We start from the raw sequence: 21,151 nt of genomic DNA, 5'->3' as shown, positions 1-21,151 counted from the left end.
TCTTAATGATGTCCACAAATCCGTGTATTAAATGGCTTCAGATACATTTAACCATGGTTATGTGCTGTCTTTATTCTTTCCCATGACGTAACGACTTAAAAAAACAAAACAGAAATCAATCAAGGTGTCTGCCATTACTATGTTCTGTCACAAAGTAGCCTAATCTACCACCCACCAGTGTGATTTGTTGTCTGTTGCCAGGGCAACCATCGTTCGCGAAGCACAAGCATCACCTCCTGCCGCGTCTCGCGCCCGTCATGTGGGGGCGGCGCGTTTCGGTCTTTGTGGTTCGTCAGCCTCCCTGTGTTGGAAGCAGTGGCGCCTCCTTACAGCCAGAAGGAAACTTGAAGCAACTGAAGTGAAGACTTACAGGAGCTGAACTACGTGAGTCATGGATTCATGGATTTTTTTTTTCTTTTACCATTGCACCTGATAGTCCTGGATTTTATTTTAATAAATGTGAGACTGATGTTTTCTTTCTTTTCTTCTTCTGCTTTTCAACCGTGTCATCAACAGATCTCATCATTATGATCACTGGCAAACACTTACTGTGCTTCTTCCTGCTCGTCTTCCCGCTGTCCTGGGCAGAGGACACAAAGAAAGATGTGAGGAGGACTGACAATGATACAGGTGAGGTCTCTCTCTCTCTCTCTCTCTCTCTCTCTCTCTCTCTCTAACACATTCAAGCTGATTTCATTTTGACGCGAGCCTCTACATCGTGAGAGAAATGGTGCAGCTTATAACAGATTGACTGGATAAGAAATTATTATGTAGCCTAGTTATTACAGACTGATGTGGATTGTGCGTGTCTCATATTGCACTTATACAATGTACGTCTTTAATTAACCAGAGAATCCACGGGCTTGTTGCACAAAGTAGTAAATGCAATTAACGGGAGGAGAGACAGAGGTGGCTCATACCTGCTCATTTTTCAGTTTGTATTTAAGAGGATTATTATGAAAATCAAAATTAATAATATAGGCCTATATATTGGAATGTGATTATGAATCTGTCCAACATTCCCCAAACATTTATGAATGCGATTAATCTTGTCAAACTCAATTTATCAACACTTAAGGTTGGGAATACTGTATGTTTATGGTTCCCATCTTTTATTGCAGGTTGTATAAATATCTGTAGGGGTTTGATCACAGCAGGAGTCAGGAGAATCTTACTATGATAAAGATCATTTACATTTTTTAAAACATTTGCAAAATCCAATGTCTTCTGTTTGAAACATTGTCACTATACATATGATCATATTAAACCAATGCTCTTATATCTGGTATGATTTTCTTTCTTTTTTCTTTGAAACAAATGTTTTGAAGCAAATCTTATGACAGCTGAAACATGTGAGGCAAATTATGTTTCATACCATTTCAAAAGTTGACCTTGATGAAAGAATTGACAGTTGAAATGTGCTGTGTGTCACACTTAAAGGCCCAATCCATCATTAATGACCATAGAAATTACAAGTGTACGGAGTTTGTCTTAATAATAGAAAAACACATTTTATTGTATAGTAAGCCTGTTTAACTGCTGAAATCCTGGTTAATGTAAACAAACCTTTAACAGTCAGAAACTTCAACAACTTAGATTTTGTGATTGTGGATCTAAAGACCTGTCGCCCAATATGAAGATGGGGAAATCATTTGTTTTTGTTCTGAGCATTTTCTCAGTTTTTACATATCTTCTTAAATTCAACTTTTAAACGCAGTTGTAAAGAGATTATTTGGCCCTAAAACTGAAAAGTTCAAGTCCAATTTTTAAAATTCATCAAATCTCTTGTGAAAATATGTTTACTCATGTGGATTTAATATTTTAGCGCTTGAAAATGGGTTTACCAAAGTGGTAGGTTCACAAAGGTAGTGGAAAATATCAATAAAATAGTAGATAGACCTATAATAAATGTCTAAAATGAAATTTTATAAATACACACACACACACACACACATATATATATATATATAACAGAAACATCATTTACAATATTTCCATATTTCCATGTGTGGCTGCTTGAGAGCTGCTGCATGGGGTTCACTCGGCCTGGGAAGCTGTGAAACATCTCTGTAGAAAAATTAAAATAGAAATTAAGTTAATTGAAAGAAAGTTCTCACTGCCTTTGTCCTCTCTTCCCCCAGACGCCCCTCACACGAACTAAAGAGGAATGTGGGGGGTGGGGATACGCTGTCTTCCATTTCACTACTCACTACAGAGTAACAGAGATTACCAGTAATTTTGAGTTAGTATAAAATCTTTCTTTCCATCTTTTATTAATAATGATCGGTCACTTTTGTAAAACAAAGTTCCTGACTATTGATACACGAATTAATTTAGCTAGTTGTGCACAGAAGCAACATATAGGCAATATGGTCACAATTACAGACAAAGTGTACTATTACTGTGATATTGCAAAACAAAGTTTTTGTAAAATATATATACTTACCCATTTTTAAATTGATCCCTATTATTGTCGTATTCCTCTTCATCAAAGGAATCCATCTACAGAGAGTTTACACAGTATTTGTAACTTCTTACTAATCTTTGTTGAACTTTCTAATGTTCAACATATTCAGTTAGTGTTAGTGTTGGGTTCATCTGAATTGTTGAATCTCAACTAATAACCTTTTGAAATGTTTTCAAATACTGTGTAAACTCTCTGCAGGCAGACCTTAAAATAAAGTGTTACCACATTTATTTTAAGGTCTGTTTCTGGCCACTCGACTGAATGTAAGTCCCATATTCACTCTCGCTGTAGCTCTGTCTCTTGTCTCCACCAACAACTGTCTCTTTAGCTGTTCAATGCTCCACTGAGTTCTCCAGCTACAAACTAACTTTGTCTGTCTGATGTTTGGCGCTCGACAGGTAGCATTCAGTGAGTTTATCAGATTCTTATGCCTCCTAACAGACAGGGTTGGTGCATTATGTTTTCAGGTTGTTCATCTGTCTGTCCCATTCTCGTCAATGGGTTATCTCCGTAATGTCTTGGGGGAATTTGTTCAAATTTGACACAAAGATGAACGGATTAGATTTCGGTGGTCAAAGGTCAAGGTCACTGTGACCTCACAAAACATGTTTTTAGCCATAACTCACAAATTCATACACTAATAATGGCACAATTTAACTCAAATGTCTATAAGAATAAAATTAAGTGATGAGATTTAATATCCAAATGGTCAAAAGGTCATTGTGACATAATAATGTTCTGCAAAAACTCTTCTGGCCATTATTCAACACACTAACTCAGGAAGGGGAGATTGTAACCATATTTCCTGCAAATTGGCTGTTTGGTGGAGTTTTACAACCACGAGGCTCTAGCTCTAGTTTTTTTGTTTCGCTATAATAAGCAGTGACCCAAAACAGTATTGTTGTGTCCATAAAATAAAAAAAATAAGCTGTTGAAAAATCTCTGCAGAGCTTTAAGAGAACTGCATAGTCTGGTGGATTTGTCACTACAAACTACACTCCTTTCACTTTACATACCCATTGATAGGATGAAAATATTTATTCGAGCAGCTTTAAGTTGCCGTAGTGATGTATAAGTACAATGAGGATGTCAATACAAGTGCAACAGAGCACACTTCTGACCAAAACCAACAGTAATGCCTGGTCACCCATAATAGATCACTAAAACAAGACTATGAGGTGTTATTAAGCAAGTTTGAATCTCAGACTGTTTGATTCAGCTTTTACTTTCCTGGTGGGACCTTTTCAAAGATACAGAAGGAGTACACAAAACACAATTCAGGTTGACAGAAAACCAATCCATCTATTAATGTCAATTCAGAAGATGCAGTGAGGGAAGCTTTTAAGGTGTAAACACAGGGAGGACCTGAGGGAAAAAGCACAAGTGTTTCATTATAATTTGTTGAGAAGACAGATGGTGGTTCCACTGAAAATGTTGCATTTCAAGTAGAAAAGTAGAGATATCTTAAAGTGGAAGATCAAAGTGTGGATGAAGGCCTCAGCATCAGCAGGAGAAGAGGCATCAAACATCCCCAGGTTGAGTGAAGGTATTTTCTGCACTTCTGCCAAAGATTAGCCCCAAGATCTTGAGCTGGATTGGAAGAGTAGGTGTAACAGCCATCGATCACGAGGCAGAAGGAAAATGATCAGAGCCAAGGAGGAGGATTTTTGATTTGTTGCCTCTGTGGACTCGTGCAGCATCTAGGTTGTAAAAGACACATTGAGGTATAAGGGTGAGGGTCTTAAAGATGCCAATGTCAGAGGTGAGTGTTTGACTTTGATGAACTATGTTTTGGTGATGATCCAAAGAAGATCTAGGCCAGAGATTTGGAGGCAAATCATTTTGGTTTCCACTGGAACACTGACATTCATAGCTACTATTTCTGTCTAAAAAAATATCACACTGCCAACAGCCTTGGACACATTGGTCAGCTCCATTGCTTATGAGAACATACCAACACGTTTCAAAGCAAACATCATAATAAATCACCTGTGCACATTTGGCATGGTTAATTAATTTAGTTAAATTTATTGTACTCGGTTTTTAGTCGCATTTTGGTTTAGGTAACAAAACTACTTTCGGAAAAAAGATCATTGTTTTAGTTAAAACAGACCCTTTCACAACGTTAACCATGCATTAGAAAGGCTTTGCCAGAACTTTGCCACGCGGTCAAGGAGAGCCTAGAACATGGGTGTAAATAGCTGCATTGAATATCCACCCCAGGTGTGAATAGCATTGTTGGCTACAGACTCCTGGGTGCTTATTTCTGTTGTGCTATATACACTCAGGTGTAAATAGCCAAACTGAATATCCACCCCGGATGCAAATAGCATCGTTGGCTACAGACACCTGAGTGTGTTCCACATAATGTTCTTGGTGCTGTTTGACACTGTTGGATGTACAAAACAAAACAAATGCTTAGCATGATCATTTTCAATCTTCAGTTCAAGCTAGAGATCCATGAAATGCTTCTACTTCACTACAGTGAAGGAAAATAAATCAATCAACTGTTCATCGTAAAATCTATTTAAAAAGACAAATACCATGACCATTTGATTAACTTACTATTGTGTTTGTTAGAGGAAGGAGTAGCACAATTAAAATCAGATGACCTAAGAAGGGAAATTCAGTTACATTCATTTGTGAATTTGTCTGATGGAAGTTCTACTTTCGGGTCACGTGATGTCAACTGACCAAATTCTGTCCGCTAAAGAAGACTGTGAGATGTGAGCAAAAGTTCTGGAAAAAGCTATTAAGTTGGCTTTCAGTCATTTTTTCTCTCAAAGTCAAGAATGAACTTCATCAATTATCATAGTATTACCAGTTGATTATCAATTAAAGTCCAATAAATCTACATCTGAGTAGTTGGAAAAAGCACATTTTTGTTAGTTTCACAACAACACAAAAGGAAATGCAGAACTTTTAAGTATGCAGTCATAAGATAAGAACAGAACGACACCACAAACATCACATACACAAACAATAGAGAAAAATAATAGCGCTAAGCTAAGAGTATACAGCCATGCTAGCCACTCTGTGAGGCTAGCTACTCATTCTCAATAGTGCATTGAGCCAAATGCTAACATAAGCATGCTAACCTGCTCCCAATGACAATGCTAACATGCTAATGTTTATCATGTTCATCAATTTAGTTTAGCTTGCTAAAATTTGCTGATTAGTACCGAACACAAAGTAAAGTTCAGGATGATGGATTGAACAAATTAGAATTTAATACAATTTCAGACCCTCTAGTTAATTTGTGTGAGCAGCTTATTACGACCCATAATTACGGTTTATTGTTAGGTGACATAACAATCGTGGGAGATGAAAGTCTTTTCAGCAAATACCCCAACACATGGTGGCGCAAGACGACAAGTCAGAGGATCACCAAGGACAGCAGCATTCATCCTCTGGAGATGTCGAATGTAATGGCAATCGTAGTTGCAGAATTATTTCAGTCCAAAAGTGGAAGACCAATCAACCAACAGACTGACATTGTCATCGATAGAGTGATAGGCCATGAATATCGCTTAAAAAAATGTATGTCAGTAGAAAGTTGTGTTAAAAGAATTTTACAGTCCTACAAAACATCATCCCAAACTGAAACAGCAGAGCTATCAAGTGGAAATTTAAACCTTTTAACATAGTGAAAAACCTATTAGACAAGCCCTTTAATGTGAGCCCAATTCCTCCTAAAGAAAACAAAGACTGTCTGTTATCCAGAAAAGATGAGAGGAAGGAGATGTAGGCTTCCAGTTGTCAGGCCAAAAGGGTGACAAATGATGCAGAAAGGGAGGATGAAGGGACCCAAAAGAAAACAGTAAACACATTTAGTGCAACTGTTTCTCTAGTAATATTTGATTAAGTGAAAACTCTTTCCAGTAGTTGCATAAGGATGGAGATAACCAAAACATTTGGAAACATTTCTTTCCTGGAAACCATGAAAGCACAGACTCTTAAGTTCCTTCTGAGAGGAGGCCTTTCAAACCCACCTGACGACGAGTAATTGTTCTCTCTGAATAAGGCCTCTACATGGAGGGGCACCTAAATCGTCAAGTACTTAGGGCTGCATTTTCTTGCCTAGTTTGTAGGAAAATGTGCATCTACTGCACCTCTACCAAAATCAAGTGTCTGCTAATGTGTATGGGATAGTTTTCCACCAGTAATTAGCTGGCAATCCACTGTCTGACTGGAAGATGTCCCTGGGCAGACCCAGAACACCCATCTGTGATTAAGTCTTATAGCATTTATTGTGTGTTCACTTCTCTTCTGAGAACCTGTTCACAATCTAGTGTTGACCTGATAGAACAAAGAGGGGAAACTAAAGCAGAAGTTGCATTGTTGTTTCCCCATCATGTGAAATAAGAATATAGGTCTCCAGAGACTGTAGTTAGGGGTTTTATTCCTGGCCAGAGAAACTGGATTGACCTGCACTGAAAAAAAGCACAGAGATCATTGTAATAAAAAGGAACATGTTTATTAAGAAAAAACAACGATTCTTCTATTATTTCCAACTCTAGTTTGGAGCCAAGCAAAGACCAGACCGCTATTTGCACGGCGAAAGATTTCTCCATCACAGGAAAGTCACATTCCTGTAAGTTTTCTTTGTTCTTCTTAAACTGCCTTTGTACAACATATAAGGCCGCTGTATTTTCATTCATGTTTCAGTAAGGTGCGATTCTGAAGCCTTGAAATGAAAGGTGTGAGAAAAAGGCTATGTTTGAAGTCCGCAACAGATCTGACACCTGTATTTGCAGTCTGCACTCTGTTTAATCTCAGTTTTGGTCTCTAGTAACTCTTAAGGGCAATATCTGGCTCTTTAGCAGCTAAATGCTTCACTATGCTCACCAGCTAGGCGGTGAGTAAACCAAAACATTGAAGTTGCAGGACGTAAAACCAAAACAATGAGCTGAAAAAAGGCTAAAACTCTCTGTAGAGCTTATGGGAACTGAAAGGTTGGGTGATTTGTTTGTGGGCTCTTCACTATGAGCAACCCCTTCCACATTACACATTATAATTTGACCCATTGTGTATTTAAAAATTGAGATTAGAGCCGCTTTAAAGTTTAGCTCTTTCTGTTTAAACGGTGCTTTTCTTCAGCAACGAGTCAAAAGAGTTTTTACTTCCTTTTCCATTTTGTTGTGAGAAATTTCCTGTAACTACTGTGTTTGTTGGTGTTGTTTCAGAAACACAAGACAGATCTTATGAGTCCTGCGCGTCGCTGCGGCCGCCTGATGGAGAACTGCTCCTCTCGCGTGCCGTGCTGCGACCCCTGCGCCTCCTGCCGCTGTCGGCTCTTCAACACCATTTGTCATTGCTGGAGGATGAACCACCTGTGCTTAAAGAAGACATAAATGGAGCACACACACTCACACACACACACACACACACACACACACACAAGCACGCACGCACACACACAAACACACCCCGGCACCTGGATAAATACAGTGATAAGCATATACACACAGCAGCATTCACACATGCTGATCTCTGGCCTTTTACAGCGTAGGTGTAGTTGAGAGAACATTGTCTCAGTTCAGTGTGAAATAGAAGTATTTGGAAAACCATGAACCAGTCTGGGGTGAAAAGTGAAATTTCTTTCCATTGTCAATGGTTTCCACACTTCTGTGAAGGAAGGACAGATGTGAATGAGAGAATGAAGCCATGTGATGACAGACAGTGCTTTTTTGTCCTCAGTCATCCGATACATGAATGTGAAAAAGAAAGTACCCACAGAAGTGTTTCCAGAATATCCAAATACACAACATAAAGTATGTCAGTATAACAAAAGGATGAGTGACATCTGCTTTTCATGTATGTATACAATGACATGTTAACTGTGTGTTGTTCCTCCGGTATTTTCCGCACTATTGCTGCTTTTGAATATCTTTCATTTCTGCTTCTCCTGTCATGTTAAACGTGTTTGGACGCTAATAAATGGATTTACATTGGAACATTAACGGTTAAAAAAAAACCCCAAAACAAACAGATTTCTGTTCCTTTGTAAACCATTCCTTGGAGAAGAGATGATCTGGGATTCCAAATGAGGAATTACCAATTATTAATGTGTGGATTTATGAGTAAAGTTAGTTTATATTTTTGCTATAGAATAAATACACTGTAAGCCTATATCATGCTTGTTTTGTTCTTTTCCTTACATATTTGTTTTTAAGTGGAAATCTCCTAAATCCGTTTGCAGTCTAAACTGTACTCGCCTTGTCCCAAGGGTTGAAAATCACCCGCCTTCACTAAACCCCTCAAATAAAGCAGCTTAATTGAATTTTAAACCCCCATGAACAAATAACCTGTCATTCATGATACACTTTGAATAGTTGCAGAGAGACTGCATTTAACCAGTGTAGAGCTTTATTGTTATTGCTAAAGGTCCTGCATGGGTGTAAACATTCATTTTTTTGTAAGAGGTATGTAGCAGAAAAGTAGTTTTGAATGTATTTCATTGAAGGAAACAGTGGCAACTGTGATATGTATTATACACTGTACGATAAGGAATTCAACTGTAAAATACTTTCCCCATTTTGAACCTTAAAAAAACAACAATAAATAAGAATAAAATAAGAAACAAAACACATACAAAAAACAGATGTCATTTCACTCGTGTGCAGCATGTGGTATTTTTTTGCAGAATTGGTATCTCCTATGCAATGCTATGGAAGACGACCACAGTGGACAGTCGTCCTCCTGCAGCTGTAGGCTGTCCACGCCTCCCCTGTTGTGGTTGTAGTCTACAAAAGGTGCCAGCCAGGGAGGTATTCCTCTAAAAAGAGGTTCATCAGAGGTGAAGAAATTGTCACACATGATAGTGTGACCTTTAGTCCATCTGTCACACCAAGCACAAACCACATCCCCTGGTTTTTCTCCGTCACAGACCACCCATATCTTAAATATTCCACCTACCAGTTTCCAACCTCTTACACCTCTTGCAGGTCTTGACTCACGATTATCAAAACATAGAATACTTGAAAAAGTGAGAAACACATTTTTTTTCTAAAATGGGAGTTAAATTAATCTATTTTTAATCTCCCTTTGTAGCTTTTGTTTTGGTTTTTCATTTAGTGTACAAACTGCACAGCTACTGAGACAGAAGAAAACTGTATTACAAAAATAAATTGACAATAAAATAAGACACAGCTTTAACCACAATAGAGAGACCATGCCAGCAATCACTCAATCATGTGAGATGGGAGATTTTCCATGTAGTTGATAAAAGGCTGCTATATTTTAAAAGATTTATCTAAGTCCTCAGTGAGCAAGTTATCTTTTCCAGAGGTATGCAATTGTTCACTTCTGAGAGCCACAAATATTTTGAACGGTTGCCCAAAAGGCATCGGGATCCTGGGAAAGTAACTCCATGAATTCTGGATAAAGCATCACAGATCCCTGCCAAAACCTTGTAGTTTGCTAGAAACAGCACAGGCAAAGAGAAAACCTAAATACAGACAGACAGGGGGCAGAATCGGAGGCCTCCAAAGGCAGACATCCAAAGTCCAGCAAAACAAGGGGGGAAAAAAAAACTCAAAGCAAACACTAGGTACTGTGAACAAAAACAAAAACCGATGATCCTACGAAGAGCGAGGTAGGTTGGTTTGAATAGTGACTGGGATATTGAGGCGACTGGGAACAGGTGTGTGAGTGGGAGGGGAAGCTATAGGTGATTACAAGTGAAAACAGGTGATTGACAGGAGGAACGTTCATGGACGTGTGGTGGGAGGATGGAAAAGGTAACACGTCTTCAAAAACCTTAGAGAAAGTTGAAAGACGTTAGAACCGTTGTTTGACCGTCCTGAAAAAGATGTTCAGTGTGTGTGTTTTCACTGTTCTCCAAGGTTAACCCTTATAAAATTTCTTAAATGTAAGTATTTAAAAAAAGGTGAACAATGAAAGGGTTAATAGTTCTGATTGACTATCACCTTTATATAAAATATCAAACAGTTCTCACTCATCTCTGACATTTAGGTTGGGGAGCAAATGAACCAAGAATCTAGCTTGTGCTGCCAAACAATACTATAACATAACAGTAATAACCCCTCTGACAATCCTTCTTTTCAATAATCAAGGGTAATTTGGGGATTTATCTGATCAGTTTTATCCAGTGGAGAAATAAAAAATTATTAATTTAGCCTAATGAAATAAGAAGGAGGCTCATCCACTTATACAAGTCACCCTCCACTCTGCAACAAACTCAACTGGTTGAGTTTACATAAATTACATAATCCTTGTCCAATAATCTCTAGGTATGTGAGCCCACTGGGTGACCACCTAAGGGGAAACTCATTAAAGGGATAGTATTTCACTTTTGTCAAGATCAATCTTGTCACCAAAAAAAAGAACAGTAAAAATGAAATATATGTAGTATTATGGGAGAGGGAGCTTATGCGGTGTGTTAGTTTTTCTAATGTTGGGGAAAAGTCATCAAATTTCAAATTGAAAAAAGGTTTTCCTCTGCTGGTAACCATAGTGATGGGTCATTTTACCCTGTCTGCCACACACGGGTTAAACACTTAAATGTAGCATTACTAATATGTGGATTTATGGAAGGAAACCCTGCTTCATTTGGGAAATATGAGACACAGGATCAAAACAAAACAAGAGAAGAAGTAGTTATTTTGAAAAGGTTTGCTGGCAGCTATCTAGAGGATAAACAGGGACTAAACCTGCTTTGTATTTCCGGGATGATTTTGTGGAAAGCAGAGAGATGATGAACATTAAGCACATGTGGAGGGGGGCCAAGTGTGTATCCAAAAGAAACATGCATAGACACATGTTGATGCAGCCTGAGTGAATTCCAAGTTTTGCATCTCTTAAATCTTATCCAGATAATCTGCGTTGCAATTGGTGTATTACCTTGTCTGGAACACTGTCTGCTCCTCTTCTAATGGAAGGTGCAGAGAGTCACATCTGATGAGCTGCTACCATTTGATCGATAATCCATTTCATAAATCATCATCACATGTGTGTTTATTTTGCATTGCGCAGTTACAGTATGTCCTCTAAAGCAATGAACATGAAGGAGCTGCATCAAAGTTCATGGGGCTGAACACATATTGTAGACGGTGAGATTTCCATGTGTTTTGAGAATGTAAAGCAGATCTAGGTTCTATATAAAGACTGAAAGTATCAACGCGCTCAGTCCACGGGGAAATGTAAACAGCCTGTAACTGTGCCTTAAAATGAGGCTACAGTAGACTACGAACTGTTACCTGTGGTTTTCATGACCTGGTGTCACTCAGAAAACAGTCAGCCAATCAGAAGAGAGGCTCAGTGACCAACAACACCAAACGCCTTCTTCTTGCTAGAGCTCCAGAGAGATAGAAGCGTGAGAGAGAAATGTAAAAGTAAATCACAAATATATCTATAAATATATCTATAAATTTTAAACTTCAAAATATGGGAAGTTTAAATGAAAAACATGCATGTGGCGAGGAGGATATGTGGAAAGGTATGATATGGAGGTCTGATAGGAACATGGCAAACTTGTTATCTGCTTCCTCCTCAAACCATCTGATGTGTCTTCTGCTGCCTGATTAAACACAGATTCACTCTCACATTAGCAAACAGTGTGAGGCTGACTGATTGAAAATAATCACTGTGCGCGCTCGAGGATGGAAGCTGATTTGTGTGCGTGTTTATTTAGCTTAATTCCCTTTTCTCCTGCATAATGTCCAGCCAAAGAGCATCATGGTCTTTCATTTATATAACAGTCACGCAGCGTTTTGAAAAGAGATACGTCTTACTCTGGGTACACTAAAAAAATGTAAGCAATTTAACTGTATAGACAGACTGACATATTCAAGAGCAGGAAGTGAGACAGCAAACGCTTTTAGGACAGCTATGGAATTTCTTGGTGTCAAAGAGGAAGGGAAAATAACTGCATGAATGTTAGTCAGTGGGGAATAATACAGAAGTTGCTTTAAGAAAAAACCCCAAAGAGAAACATCTAAACATCACTTAAACAGCAGCCTGGCTTTTTAACAAGTCATTTGGCATCATGGCAGAGCTCAGTTTCAACGTGGATCATGGGTATCTGGAGGGTCTGGTTCGAGGGATGAAGGCTGGAATTCTGACTCAGATTGACTATAACAATCTGGCCCAGTGCGACACACTCGAAGGTGAGAAAATTGTGCTTTGGATGCATTTGAATTAAACTTCCCCAGGAATGTAATATACAAATACTCTTTAACTATGCCTTTTTTTCTTTTTCAAGATTCTTGTGCATATGTGTTTGAGTGTCTCAAAAGTTGAGTGCTGACAGGGAGCACCTTATCTACCCAGTTTCTTCATATGGATCTCATTTATCAAGGAGCATGTCTGAATTTTCTTTCCAGGCAGGCATTCCTTTCTGAGAGAGAGAGAAAGAGCAATGAGATGTTAGTTTTCAATATGTTTAAGATACCTTATACTCCCACACAGCAGTCATTTTATTATGTCCACACAGAGACTCACGTTTTTGGGAGGAGTCTTCTGAAAAACATACTCTACACCACATGTGTTTGTATATATAATTGACTGATGATTGATGACATCAGCTGTATGTTATTTAACAAGTTGATCTAAGGTCAAAAATAGCCATGTGTGTATTACTGTGTATTATGATTCATCTCCTCCTGATTTGTAACTGCAACCTGACAGGAAGCCGCTGTGGAAAAACAGATTTTAGGGCAGAATTACTTGTGATCTGAACATAAGTCGAGCAGAACAAAAAGAGAAGTCCAGCACAAAACCCTCAGGTACTTCCACCTTTCCTCTCCTCTCCTCAGACATGAAGCTGCACCTGCAGAGCACAGACTACGGTAAACTGCTGTCCTCGTCCGAAGACGACCTGACTGTGTCTCTGGTGGACAACAAGCTGAGGGAGAACCTGGTGACTGAATTCAGCTGCCTGCGCTCCAACGCCCTGCCTCCGCTCTCCACCTTCCTCGACTATATAACGTATGCTTTAACACTGCATGTGGTTCGTCATGAATAATACCAAGGTCACAGGAGAAAGCAAATAAGCACATTACTTATTTATGTCCTGTGGTTTTCTATCCATCCACTATTCTCTGGTTTAGGTAGATCAGTTTTGATGATGCTCCTTTTTATACTGTTCTGAATAGCATTATCTTGAGGCCGATGAAAAGCACTCAAGGCCATGAAATTGAGAGAAAACAATTATCACTAAACCAACTGAACATGCTCCCAGTTTCATAATCTCTAAAAATAAAGGTGTATCAGAAAGCAAATGTGTCTCTATTAAGAGGGCTGCATAACAGAAAATGCCACGCAGACAAATAAAGGTACTTCCGTTTACTGTGTTCTCTGTGTTGCCATAGCTACAGCTACATGATCGACAATGTGGTGATGCTGATCACCGGGGCCCTGAAACAGAGAGATGTGGCAGAGCTCCTCCCGCGCTGTCACCCACTGGGAGCTTTCGACCAAATGGCAGCGGTGGGCATCGCTCGCACCCCAACTGAACTGTATTCGGCCATCCTGGTGGACACACCGCTAGGTAGACTCTTTAAATGATCAGTTTTATTCCCAAAGGTGATAAAATATATGAAGTATTGATTTAAGTATTAAATACGCTTTCAGTCACAGAGTTGTTGTGAGTCAGTGGAGATAAACCATCACCATTTTACAGTGGGAACAGATTGGAGATGTGGAAATATGGAAGCCAATTTGTGCTTTGAAAGAATTAAAAATGATTATGATTATAATTTCAATGTCATAATTCTGACTTCACATCTGGTCACACTAGAAGGTGACACGAATTCATCAGTGTGTTTTCACAAAATATGTTCTTCTTTGGTGACATAATAGGCCTCGTTCGTAAACTACCGTAAATGGCGAGGTAACCGCTAAACATGCTAGCCAGTTGAGTTAGCACAAGTCAGTATCAAGCTGTCCAAGTTCCTTTGCTTTCTTCTGTCCTGTTCACTCTCCTCCTGGCATCCTGTTCTCTGTGCCCCGTTTCATTAAGTAAAGAGTCACTGAAATAGGAAAATCGTTCTCTGAGCTAACGAGCATGATAACTCTGTTAGCAACACAGCTAACAAACTGTGCTAGCTTTCTCCGTTTTGGACCCTGTTCTCCCAATGGTCAGCAGTGAAAAGACCGCTTTGTGTAAATCATGTGAATTTGCAGGTCAGAGTTCATTACAATTGAACTGAAATTTACTTTGCCCACATGTTCAAATCCACTAACCGTATCTATTCCATTGAAATTGATTTCGCAGTGAAATTTTCTGCAAAGCTGCTTGAACAGCTGGTGTAACCAGGCCTTTAGTTAGTCATAATTTTGAATTACCATTTATATTTTTATCATCTCTAACTTTTCACCTGTTTTTTTTTCTTTTGTTGTCAGAAATTGGCTTCCATATTGAAGTTCTACTACTGTAAATAAAAAAGTAGCATATGATACAGGCTACCGATCAAACTGATGACCACTGTGTTGTTTTGTAGCTCAGTTTTTCCAGGATGCTGTATCTGAGTCCAACCTGGATGAAATGGAGGCTGAGATCCTGAGAAACAAATTGTATAAGGTGACTACTGGGTGATTTAAGACCAGACTACTATAACTAACCGTGTGTGTGTGTGTGTGTGTGTGTAGGGTTTTATTAGTCATGTTTGACAACCCTTGAAGACAAATTTTACAATGTGTACTAAAAGTTTAAGTTGCTATTTGTGACGGAGGTCAAAGTTCTCACCCGCCAGCAGATGCATTATGTGGTTCATGATATATGGTCCCACCTTTAAGTGAGTTTTTTATGTGTTTTTTTTTAAAGGCTTATTTAGAGTCTTTTCACTCTTTCTGCAAGAACATCGATGGTGCCACAAAGGATATCATGTGTCCTGTCCTGGAGGTACTGTCACAGTTTCCGCTGCGTGAAGTCATCATGTTTCCGATAAAGTTAAAGATTTGTTTTTGCTGAAAATGCCCCATGTGTGTGCTGTAGTTTGAGGCAGACAGGCGGGCCTTCATCATCACGGTGAACTCTTTCGGGACAGATCTCAGTGGTGCAGATAGAAGTGCTCTGTATCCGTCCTGTGGCAAACTTTACCCCGAAGGCCTGCAACTGCTGGCCAGGGCAGAGGACCACGAGCAGGTCAAAGCTGTGGCCGACTGTTATCCCGTGAGTCTCTGCTCATCTCTGAGGATTCCCTAATGAGTGCTCTTTTATTGTTGCTGCACTCAATTCAAGTCAGACATGTGAGTAACCTTAACCTAAACCTCCCTGCAGGACTATAAAATCATTTTTGATGACCCTGAGCCGGGATCAGATCTTAAGACTCTGGAGGACAGATTCTTTGAACAAGAGGTAATATAAATTTAAAAGAGCTATTTGCAAGTTTTACTCTTGCTACATAGCCAATGTTAGCATTAACATCTGTTAACTTAATACCCTTGCCAAGAGCTTCAGCCATTGTTGCGTGTACAATGCAAGAGGTTATAACACGCCCCCTGAGCAGCGCTACTTCTTCACCAAAGACGCTGCATCAGAGAGTGACTGTGATGAAAATCTTGTGAGACACTCAGTGTGTTAAGATAAGTATTTATTGCAGGTTGATGCACACCAAAGAGACAGGCTAACAAACGTTATCAGGTCAACTAGTGTAATGCCATCCCAAATCATAAGCTGTCTCTTTAAGGCGTGTGTATAAACACACAGTTTCTCATGTGGCTGGCTCAAGCTCGCCTCTTGCCAGCTATGTTCCCAAATAAGGCAATTTCATATCTCTCACCTACATGTGGTGGATACTTAAACCTAAACATAATCTCATGTCTTACCTAACTCACGTTGAGAGTCTTCCTTGACTTCTGTCCCAGGGACAGAGTGTATGCACCATGTGCCTCTAGCTCTCCCCTCAAATGTTTGTATCCTCCTACGCCCGCTATCAAATAAAGGGCCTGCAATAACCTTGACTACTGCTAATACAGGAAAATCACATTCTTAACTTGCTTTCAGTTGTAAACTTCATGGATATAAAGCTGTGTTTCTGTCTCTCAGAGCGGCTTCAACTCTTTCCTCAGGTGAAGCTCAACGCACTTGCTTTCCTGCAGCAGTTCCACTTCGGAGTATTTTACTCCTACATCAAACTGAAGGAGCAGGAGAGTCGCAACATTGTCTGGATCGCTGAGTGTGTCACACAGAGACAGAAGTCCAAGATACACAACTACATACCCATCTTCCAGGGAACAAATTAACTGAGCGATGAAGAGAAATACAAACAAACATATTTCACATACGTAGTGTACAACAATGTAATAAATGCACTTAATCAAACTGTATAAAAATATTTGTTGATCTCTTTATGGTCAAAGTTTGGTTGTGAGGATTAGTTACTGTGGTTGCACTAAAGTCAGTCACAAATATCTTCAGTGTTTGCACTACAGACCACAGAAAATACAAAACAGAGGCCTTGTGATTCATAATAATAATTAATACTTGCTATAGTTAGTATGTCCACATTCACATTACTGCAAAACAAAGTGTACATTACCAGAGGTATAATATTGTATTACTATACAATAGGGTACAAAATATAATAAAAAATGTATGCATATAATTAATGTAGTACAACCAGTGGTATGAGAGTGTAAATGTGTCTGTTTTAGCAGCTAACAGGGTCGTACATCACACATCTCTGCTTTTCAAAAGCTCGTCCTTCCTTCATACTTTCACTGAAACAAAAAAGAAAAGCAAGAAGTTAAAAATAGGTCAAATCCTTTTTTTTTCGCACTAAGAAATGTAAAACATCTGCCACACCATGACAGCAGTGTTATAGTATTGCCTGCTTGACCCAGCAGGGGTCCAGTCATGCACATCCTGGTTGTGTGATGGTCTTACTTACAGCACTGGTAGGGGACCTCCAGTGATATGTAATTCTGCTGGCAGAGATGAACAAAAGCCGATGCTAATCTGCAGGGGGCTCCGGAGGAGCTCAACTCACACACCGACAAGAACTGAGCAGGATCCACCTGACGACACGGACACGCTGCTGTTAAACATGAAGCTCACAATCGGTCCCAAGCGGCACCGTGAATGGGACTGGCCATTTGTTTTGCCTGACAGATACCAAGTCCTCAACTCGGCTTCCTTCATGCCACATCTTTAAGTTCATGGTCAGGTCAGGCAGCAGAAAGAGTAAAGAAAAATATTGCTTTCCAACAACAGTAGATAATATTAAAACATCAAATTCTTTTCATCGGAATTTTGCAATATTTCTGTTTGGAAGAATTTTTTGCTTCATCTATCTCAAAGTTGATAAAAAGTGCATATGGTCATGTTTATTCTAACAGTGTCTTATCTTGGCAAAGAAATCCATTAAAAGTTAAGAAAGGTCAGGGATGAGTGGTGGGCGCCAGACGAGTTTTCACAGTGTCTTATGTCAATGTACAATCTACGTCACCAGACAGTGATCAAAGCCACAAATGATTTCATGTTCTTTAATCTCAGATCATTCTAGGTACGAAATTGCTCATGCATGTCAGCTGTGTTGTTCTACTCACCACCCTGAAACAGGAACTCAGTGGAGAATCAGGGGAAGAGAACAGATAGTCACAGCTCACAGGGCTTGTGGCTGCAGTAGCTGGCAGCCTGATACACTCCGGTTTCATCTGAAGACACACAAGATGAGAACTGGAGACTTTCACGTCAACGGAGCTCCATCAAATATGAATGTGCCGACATTTTTAGAGATGCAAGAATCTGGAGTTTCTCCTCTAACTTCTCCTACCTGCCAGCTGTAGAAAAATCTGTCCAGGTTTTCAGCCTGAGATCCACCAGGCAATGGAAAATCGTTCCCCGCTTCATTGTCGTTAGTCCCTAACAGACCAGTGGACGTGCCTGTGGAAAAATAACATGTACATGTACCAGAGTCGGACCTGTTTCTTTGTATTTGTAATACTGGTACAGACATAGCTCTCCTACCATGTAACCATCCATCCAGGGTGAAGCTGCACACCTCAATCGACAGGTCACATGATACTGATACTCCATTCTGATTGGACACCTGCACAATGTTTGACCCTCTTCTGACAGCCACTCCACTGTCACTGTGAAATGTGTGTGTTACAGCGTCGTTGCAGTTGGCTTTCACCTGTGACACAAACATCTTTTTATTAAATGTTTTCCTTTAAAACCTCTTGTAAAATAAAAATAAAAAATCGCACAACTTGAGATTAACCTGTTAAAACCCCAGAATAGTTTTTCTCACACATGCAGGAAATCAAAGACACATTTCAAAATACCAGATAGCTGGAGACTCCAACATTCAGCTCTCATATTTCATGTTTTTGGTATTTACTGAACCAAGTTTTCTCAGCAGCATTAGCATATACCTGTCCACTGTGCTGAATGTTGATGGTGCTGTCATTCATTTCCATCAGGAGGAAGCCTGAACCGAGCAGCAGCGTGAATGAAGGGTCGGCGCTGACGTCCTGGGCGAGCAGCAGCGGACATGAGCCTGGAAGCTCGTACAGGTGGCCATCAAACGTCACTACAAACTGATCCGCAACCAGCAGAGCTCGGTCTTTTAGAGAGAGACAAAAATGAAGAGAGAGAACTTAAAGATACTTTAAATGCATCATTTGCATGTTAGAAATTTAAGACAGCAGGTTTTTAATGAAGCCTGGGTAACACAGGTTTGTAATTTACTGATTAATTTCTAGGAAGTTTCCCAGATTTGGTCCAAATTTTAAACATTGTTTAATTGTTATAATTGATTAATAAGTCACAAGGAGTTAATTATTCCAATCAAAGTGAAAAGTGAAACTGTCTTTTATTCAGTACACAGCCAATTCCTCTGGAAGTCAATAATTGCTTATGAACTCAGCACAACTAAACTAAGCTCTGACTAATTCTAAATAACTGAAGTTATTATAATATTTTCCCAGTAATTGGAACCGAATGACTTTTCATGAATCTTCCCAGAAAGTTTTCAGGAAATAATGGACATGTCAAATATCTTATGTGTATATTGTTGAAAAACACGAGTGTGAGTTTGTTTTTTACGTCTGAACGGGCTGTCCATGATCTTCCTCTTCAGGCGGTAAAGTTCAGCAGTGGGTCTGATGGAGGCGAGGGTCTGCAGGGGCCTCAGGAGCCACTCCTCCAGGAGGATCTCCACCAGTCCGGCCTCGGCCACCTTCGAGCGGGGGAGCGGAGGCAGCGGCACCGCCACCGCCACTGAGCACTCGCTGAAAAAACCGAGAAGATTCTGCTCAAAATATCTGACGTAGGATCTTTTTCTTACATCTGTTTTGCTCTGCCTCAACATTTTGTAATTTAACAACAAATGCAAACAAATGAATATCTATATATAAATATCTCTGCATCGCTTGTTGACTGTTGCACAGTTAGGACTATTTTAGTAACTTACAGACGACTTAATCAACAGGCCTAAATTTAGTTTTGTAACTTTTGTTTCAGGAGCCTCTGAATGATTATATATCAGTTTAGTTAGAGTCAACTTCAAACTGAAGTAACGTCACTGAAATAACAGTTATGTGACCTATACATCTACAACAAACATTTAAACCAAATTTGTCTCAGTTTTTACCCAGGCATTTTTTTTGCCATTAGGTCTTCCTGGGTGTGATTGTCATACTACAACATAATGAGGGATTTATCCCCCTGTCTGACCTGTTGAAATCATTTTATGAGAGGACGGGTGTAGGACGCTTTTCTTCATGTAAGTCTCAGACATGCACGATACCTGGGGGAGAATTTGTAGACAGAGGCCAGTTGTTTCCTGAGTCCAGACAGAACCGTGGCCAACCTGGTCTCTACCCAGTGGTAGGTATGCTGTCCTGCCTGATTCACACAAAACATCAGCATTTAACACACAGTCATCACAACGTGTACATGCATTTAAGTATTTTAAGTTTATCCCATATTTGGGTTATGATTAAATTCAACCTGCACTAATGTTAAGATTCTAACATTAAGTTACCTCAACATTTTGCTTCTCCCTCCACTCTGCCAGATATAATTATATTTTACAAGTTCATCATTATTTTCTGTTTTAGTGACTTTTACCACATAATTTGAGTTGATGACGCACCAGCAAACATGGCAGAAACCTGGATAAGGTGTTTAAATGCAACAGTATCCTGTTTCGAGGACGTCCGTGTTTCTTAGATCCAGGATACGAACTCATATCACAAACCGATGTAACAACAGATAATCAGGATGGTCTAACAACACAGTAAGTGGGATACGTGTGTGAATGTTCACAGAATCTGACACAGAATCAGACGTGCACACACTCTAACAAATATCCACAAAATGATCTAAATGACCCAAACAGAAATGACTAATATCGATATAAAACTTAAGACACCATTGTGCAGGTTGCTCACCACATCCAGGGCAACGCTGAGTGTGGCGACGCCGGCCTGAGCCAGCGGTCTCAGCTGAGGGTTCCCCAGCAGAGCAGGCAGGACCTCCACCAGCCTGCCAGTCCACAACGAGACCGCCTCCCTCCACAGCGCCTCCAGCCTCTGGCCGTTCACGTCCTGGTACACACCTGCCAGAGTGGCCAGGGGCCCTGAAGCCCAGAGCACAGAACAACGTCAGGGTTTGACTTGTGCTTTTAAAGACTTCAGGCATCCAGAGAGACTGAAAATGAACAACAGCAATAAATCGTTTTTTTTTTCTTTCTTTTACGTCACTAAGGT

At 39.7% G+C, this 21,151-nt stretch overlaps 3 protein-coding genes across 6 annotated transcripts in view; 2 read left to right on the top strand and 1 right to left on the bottom strand.

Annotated features, from left to right (window-relative positions):
* Positions 1–362: 362 nt before the first annotated feature.
* Positions 363–8,599, top strand: asip2b (agouti signaling protein, nonagouti homolog (mouse) 2b; the record flags this gene model as incomplete). The annotated part of the gene is made up of 4 exons (XM_056391161.1): positions 363–384; positions 517–630; positions 6,988–7,061; positions 7,654–8,599. Coding segments are annotated over 4 exons (378 nt in total), but the record flags the coding sequence as incomplete, so codon positions are not given.
* A 1,424-nt stretch (positions 8,600–10,023) lies between these two features.
* On the top strand, positions 10,024–17,117 carry LOC130178611 (V-type proton ATPase subunit d 1-like). Of its 4 annotated transcripts, none has more exons than XM_056390994.1 (9): positions 10,024–10,064; positions 12,484–12,597; positions 13,246–13,417; positions 13,801–13,979; positions 14,932–15,011; positions 15,255–15,332; positions 15,426–15,602; positions 15,711–15,788; positions 16,502–17,115. In XM_056390994.1, exons 2-9 carry the CDS (start codon positions 12,534–12,536, stop codon positions 16,673–16,675), a joined length of 1,002 nt encoding a protein of 333 aa, XP_056246969.1. In that variant the 5' UTR covers positions 10,024–10,064; positions 12,484–12,533; the 3' UTR covers positions 16,676–17,115. The 4 variants fall into 4 exon arrangements, with proteins under 4 accessions (XP_056246969.1, XP_056246971.1, XP_056246968.1 ...); XM_056390993.1 differs by lacking the exon at positions 10,024–10,064 and adding an exon at positions 10,075–10,209 and having other exon boundaries at positions 16,502–17,117; XM_056390996.1 differs by lacking the exon at positions 12,484–12,597 and having other exon boundaries at positions 10,028–10,064; positions 16,502–17,114.
* The window catches only part of LOC130178610 (uncharacterized), a 33,811-nt gene continuing 29,675 nt past the window's right edge, over positions 17,016–21,151 (bottom strand). Inside the window, exons 66-74 of the mRNA XM_056390992.1 lie at positions 20,834–21,021; positions 20,188–20,285; positions 19,485–19,669; positions 18,812–19,002; positions 18,402–18,570; positions 18,208–18,317; positions 17,981–18,088; positions 17,323–17,449; positions 17,016–17,152 (exon numbers count right to left, since the gene is read on the bottom strand). Of these exons, the coding sequence (XP_056246967.1) occupies positions 17,142–17,152; positions 17,323–17,449; positions 17,981–18,088; positions 18,208–18,317; positions 18,402–18,570; positions 18,812–19,002; positions 19,485–19,669; positions 20,188–20,285; positions 20,834–21,021 (1,187 nt within the window). The 3' untranslated portion in view covers positions 17,016–17,141. The remainder of the gene's footprint in view (positions 17,153–17,322; positions 17,450–17,980; positions 18,089–18,207; positions 18,318–18,401; positions 18,571–18,811; positions 19,003–19,484; positions 19,670–20,187; positions 20,286–20,833; positions 21,022–21,151) is intronic.

This window comes from Seriola aureovittata, chromosome 12, assembly GCF_021018895.1.
Source record: "Seriola aureovittata isolate HTS-2021-v1 ecotype China chromosome 12, ASM2101889v1, whole genome shotgun sequence".
Classification (NCBI taxonomy): domain Eukaryota; kingdom Metazoa; phylum Chordata; class Actinopteri; order Carangiformes; family Carangidae; genus Seriola; species Seriola aureovittata.
The sequence above is the reverse complement of the archived record's forward strand: the minus strand, read 5'-3'. Positions and strand labels throughout refer to the sequence as shown.

Bases quoted from the DNA above. Each gene is read 5' to 3' on its own strand.
- LOC130178611 (XM_056390993.1), top strand. From the start codon at position 10,182: ATGGACGTGTGGTGGGAGGATGGAAAAG. The intron at 13,418-13,800 runs GTATGCTTTAAC...GTGTTGCCATAG, and splicing joins ACCTTCCTCGACTATATAAC to CTACAGCTACATGATCGACA. The intron at 15,333-15,425 runs GTACTGTCACAG...TGTGTGCTGTAG, and splicing joins TCATGTGTCCTGTCCTGGAG to TTTGAGGCAGACAGGCGGGC.